Source organism: Alligator sinensis, unplaced genomic scaffold (genome assembly GCF_000455745.1).
Source record: "Alligator sinensis unplaced genomic scaffold, ASM45574v1 scaffold5_1, whole genome shotgun sequence".
Classification (NCBI taxonomy): Eukaryota; Metazoa; Chordata; order Crocodylia; family Alligatoridae; genus Alligator; species Alligator sinensis.
In genome coordinates, this window is record NW_005842213.1 from 578,697 (window position 1) to 583,289 (window position 4,593).

At 42.2% G+C, this 4,593-nt stretch overlaps 1 protein-coding gene across 1 annotated transcript in view; it reads left to right on the forward strand.

The window, feature by feature from the left end:
* The window catches only part of MUC5AC (mucin 5AC, oligomeric mucus/gel-forming), a 58,706-nt gene that overhangs the window by 29,469 nt on the left and 24,644 nt on the right, over positions 1 to 4,593 (forward strand). Inside the window, 3 exon segments of the mRNA XM_025207898.1 lie at positions 440 to 486; positions 586 to 777; positions 2,250 to 4,569. Of these exon segments, the coding sequence (XP_025063683.1) occupies positions 440 to 486; positions 586 to 777; positions 2,250 to 4,569 (2,559 nt within the window).

Here is a 4,593-nt window from a genome sequence, read left to right on the forward strand (position 1 = left end):
TGCAGGGGCAGTGTAAGGTTCCTGGGGCCAGCTCAGTGCTGGTCTCAGCCTTCCCTACCTCACCTGAGGTGTTCCCCTGGGACAGCTAGCGGCAGCACAAGGTGTACCGCGGTTAGTTTTCACCAGGAAACCAAACGTCCACGCTTGTGTAGACGTGGCAACTACATGTTATAGAGGTGCGCCACATCAAGTGCACTTCCTCTCCAAGGAAAGAGATGATCAGGATATCCCGTCCAACTGCTCCTCTCCGTCTTTCCCTTACTTTCAAAGCCTTCTTCAGTGCAGTCTCTTGGAACATATCAAGAGCAAACCCTGTACATAGATTAAAAGACCCTACCTTATCTGCCTTTTTTGCAGCAGAAGTGCACTGCTGAAGGAATGACTTGAAGAAAAACTACTTTTGAGCTTACTCATATTTCTTTTTTCTTTTTTTCCTCAGTGAATGCACACTTGACGGCAAAATCAATTGCAAGCACGATGAACACGGTATGTTGACAAAGCAGTTTCAGTTCGAATATGAAGGACGTGGTGGAATCTGTTTCAAAATCTCAGTGTCCAAGGATGACATTTTCTTTTGATTTACAGCCTGCAATTGCACATATGATGGAAAGACTTATCCATATCATGCTGTCATCTACAACACTACAGATGGTATTGGTGCATGTATTCTTGCAACCTGTGGCCCGAATGGAACAATCAACAGAACTGTCTATGAATGTCCTGTAACCACAACACCATTTGTATTTACCTCTTCAACACCTATAACTACCACTACAGGTACCTTCTGTAATAAACATGTTGAGATTTCTCTATTTACCATTGAGAAAAATTTACCTAACAAACTAAGTACATACTTATATTTCCAATGAATGAATCAGAAAGTTAAAAGTCAGTGGGCACGTCTACATGTGCCCCCCACGGTGCTGTTGTTACTGAGCCGTATTTTTATTACTTCCTTTTGGAACACAAAATAATGGTGCCTGGTTATTTTTAGATGCTACATCACTGTAGCAACACACTATAACGAGGTAGCTCATCAGTACATAGATATTGTGTCAGTGTTGCAGTTTGTGCCCAGCGATGCTGCATCTTCATAGCGACAAGCTACATCACCATAACGCGATGCTATAGTGATGTAGTGTCACTTGTAGATGTTTCCAATAAGTCCTAACTCTTTATTTGCATTTTCTGCATTGATTGGGGTTCCAATCACTAGCTAGTAAAGAAATGTAAACACAAAACATAAAGAAAATACAATCGCTGTACAAGATTTTGATGCTATTCTTGCTATTTAGACTGATTCAACAGAAAGCAATGACCTAGGATCATAGGAAAATAGGGCTGGAAAAGACCTCACAAGGTCAACTAGTCCATCTTCTTGCACAGGGCAGGATCATCCTTGACTAAACCATCCCAGCCAAGTGTTTTACCTGTTCTTGAAAATTCCCAGGAATGAGATGTCCACAATCTCTCTAGGTAGCTTATTCCAATACTTGACCACCCTCATAGTCAGAAAGTCCTTCCTAATCTCCAACCTAAATTTCCACTAGTACAGCTTAAGGCTGTTGCTCCTCATTATGCCCCTATATATCTTGTATAGCTGCTTCAACCCTACTGTAATTATTTTATGATTAAATGGAGGAATAAAGACAATGTAGTATATTTTTTTAATAGCAAATCAATGTAAAAATATATTTGCTGCATAATCAGACCTGATCTAAAGCCCAATGAGTTCAATGATATTTACCTATTGCATGCATTACGCTTTGGATCGGGGTCTTAATGCTTAGGAGATGGTGCATAAAAAGATAAGCAGGCTTCACAAAATGGGAAATTATATGGAATTCCATGCAAATATATGTATTTTCCAAGTGTTTAAATTATGGAAGTGCAACTAAATTATCATTTTAGGCAGGTGATCTTCATCCTGGCACTTCACAAGAGGCAATGCAAATTCTATTATAAGTTGTACCTCTTCATGCCAATAGGTTTATACATTGAGTGTTATTATCTCTATTTTTAATAACGATACCAATTATAATCAAACTAACCTGAAATGGTTGTCTTATAGGCTTAACATGCTAGAACCTTGCTTTAGAAAAATATTCAATGTATGTAGTATAACGAAAAGGAGAATATTTATGGGAACTTTTTAGTAAATTCAACTTAAAACAGAAAATATAGTAGTATACTTTTTAGTATAATTCTTTTTATGTTTGTTTATTTTGTTTTTTTGTTTTTAATCACAGTACCATCAACTATACCACTATGTGTTCATGAAGTATGTAAATGGTCACAGTGGTATGATGTGCATTATCCAGGCAATGGGGAAAATGAGGAAGACTTTGATACATTTGATAACTTAAGAGCTGAAGGTTACAAAATCTGCAAAGCTCCAAAGGCTGTTGAATGCAGAGCAAAAGACTATCCAACCACACCGTTAAATGAACTTGGGCAAAAAGTAGAATGCAATACAACAGCAGGTCTTATATGTTATAACAAGGACCAAAATCCAATGAAGTGTCACAATTATCAGATCAAAATCTACTGCTGTACTTTTGTACCATGTGGATACACAACTACAACTAGCATAAAGTCAACTGAAACAGCAACTACTGTCACAGAAACTATCCCTCCAGAAACCACTACAACTTTTGTACATTCCACAGATACACCACAACCTACCTCCACAAAATATAAAACAACTACCCTATCAACGAGTACCATGACAACCACAACTCTTTCAACAACTTCAGTCCCAGAAACAACCACCATGACAAGCTCCATTCTACCAACCACAAGTGCAAAACCTATAACCACTATTTCTTCAACAACTGCTGCTTGCACAAAGGAAATCTGTAAATGGTCACAGTGGTATAACATATATTACCCAAAACAAGGAATCAACGGTGGAGACTTAGAAACATTTAAAAATATAAGAGAAAAAGGATATTCTGTTTGTGAAACACCAAAGAATGTTAAATGCAGAGCAGTAAGGTTCCCCAATACTAGTTTGAAAGATTTAAACCAAAATGTTACATGCACCAAAACTGAAGGCTTGATATGCTATAACAGAGATCAATTCCCACACATATGCTTAGACTATGAAATACAAATTGAGTGCTGCAAAAATGAAACGACACAATGCCCAACAACTCTAACAACAAAACCAGTTGTAATACATACACGGACAACAACAGTTCCCACAAAACATCAGCTTACTCAAAAACAAACAACCAAAACCAGTACAACCATGGAAACCAGCACAAAGATCATTGTAACAACGCATGCCACAACCCCGGGAACCACAACACACAAGACACCACCACCTACGATAGAAACCAGCACACCCTTAAAAACTGTGCCCCCCGTAACAACAACATCTAAAACAGCATCAGCACCTACCAACCTACCCACCAGAGCAACACTAACCACCACCCAGGCGGCCACAACAAGCAGCACACCGACTCCGACCACACTAATCAGCACCACCACTGTCACTGTTCCAACCAGAACCAGAGCCACAGAAACATCCCCACCACCTACAACCACAGAAACCAGCACAGAGGTCATCTCAACCACGCATCGCACAACCGTGGTCACTACACCCCTCACGACGCCACCTCGTACGACAGAAACCAGCACACCCGTAACTACGGTGCCCCCTCCAACAACAACTTCTCAAAGCCCCTCCACAACTACGACCCTGCCAACCAGCACAAAGACTACAATTTCCACCCAAAGCACAACGCAGACTCTCCCGCACACCTCCACAACTGTCACAACTGCCACCCAGACCACCACCCACTTGTCTACACTCTCCACCCACTCGAAAACAACTCCAACTACTACAACCCAAGCACCCAGCACGAGCACAAAGGGCACCACAGGCTCTCCATCCACCGTAGTGCCCGCAACACTGGCCCCAAGCACCACAACCACTACAGCAACTACCGCTTGTGAGCCGGTATGCACGTGGAGCAAATGGCTTGATGTTGATTTCCCCAACTCAGGACCATCAGATGGAGACATAGAAACCTACCACAACATTAGAGCAGCAGGAGGGAAGATCTGTGGACAGCCTACACACATTGAGTGCCGTGCTGAGAACTTTCCTAATATAAGCATCCACAATGTCGGTCAGAAAGTGAGTTGTGACATCAATTTTGGGCTCGTGTGCAAAAATAAGGAGCAAGTCGGGAAGTTCGAGATATGCTTCAACTACCAGGTACGTGTCAGGTGCTGCACACCAAACCCCATCTGCTCAAGTCCAACCACCACCCCGGCGACCACAACAGCCAGCACACCGCATCCGACCACACTAATTAGTACCACCACTGTCACTGTGCCAACTAGAACCAGAGCCAAAAAAACATCCCCACCACCTACAACCACAGAAACCAGCACAGAAGTCATGTCAACCACGCATCGCACAACCGTGGTCACTACACCACTCACGATGCCACCTCCTACGACAGAAACCAGCACACCCGTAACTACGGTGCCCCCTCCAACAACAACTTCTCAAAGCCCCTCCACAACTACGACCCTGCCAACCAGCACAAAGACCACTATTTCCACCCAGAGCACAAC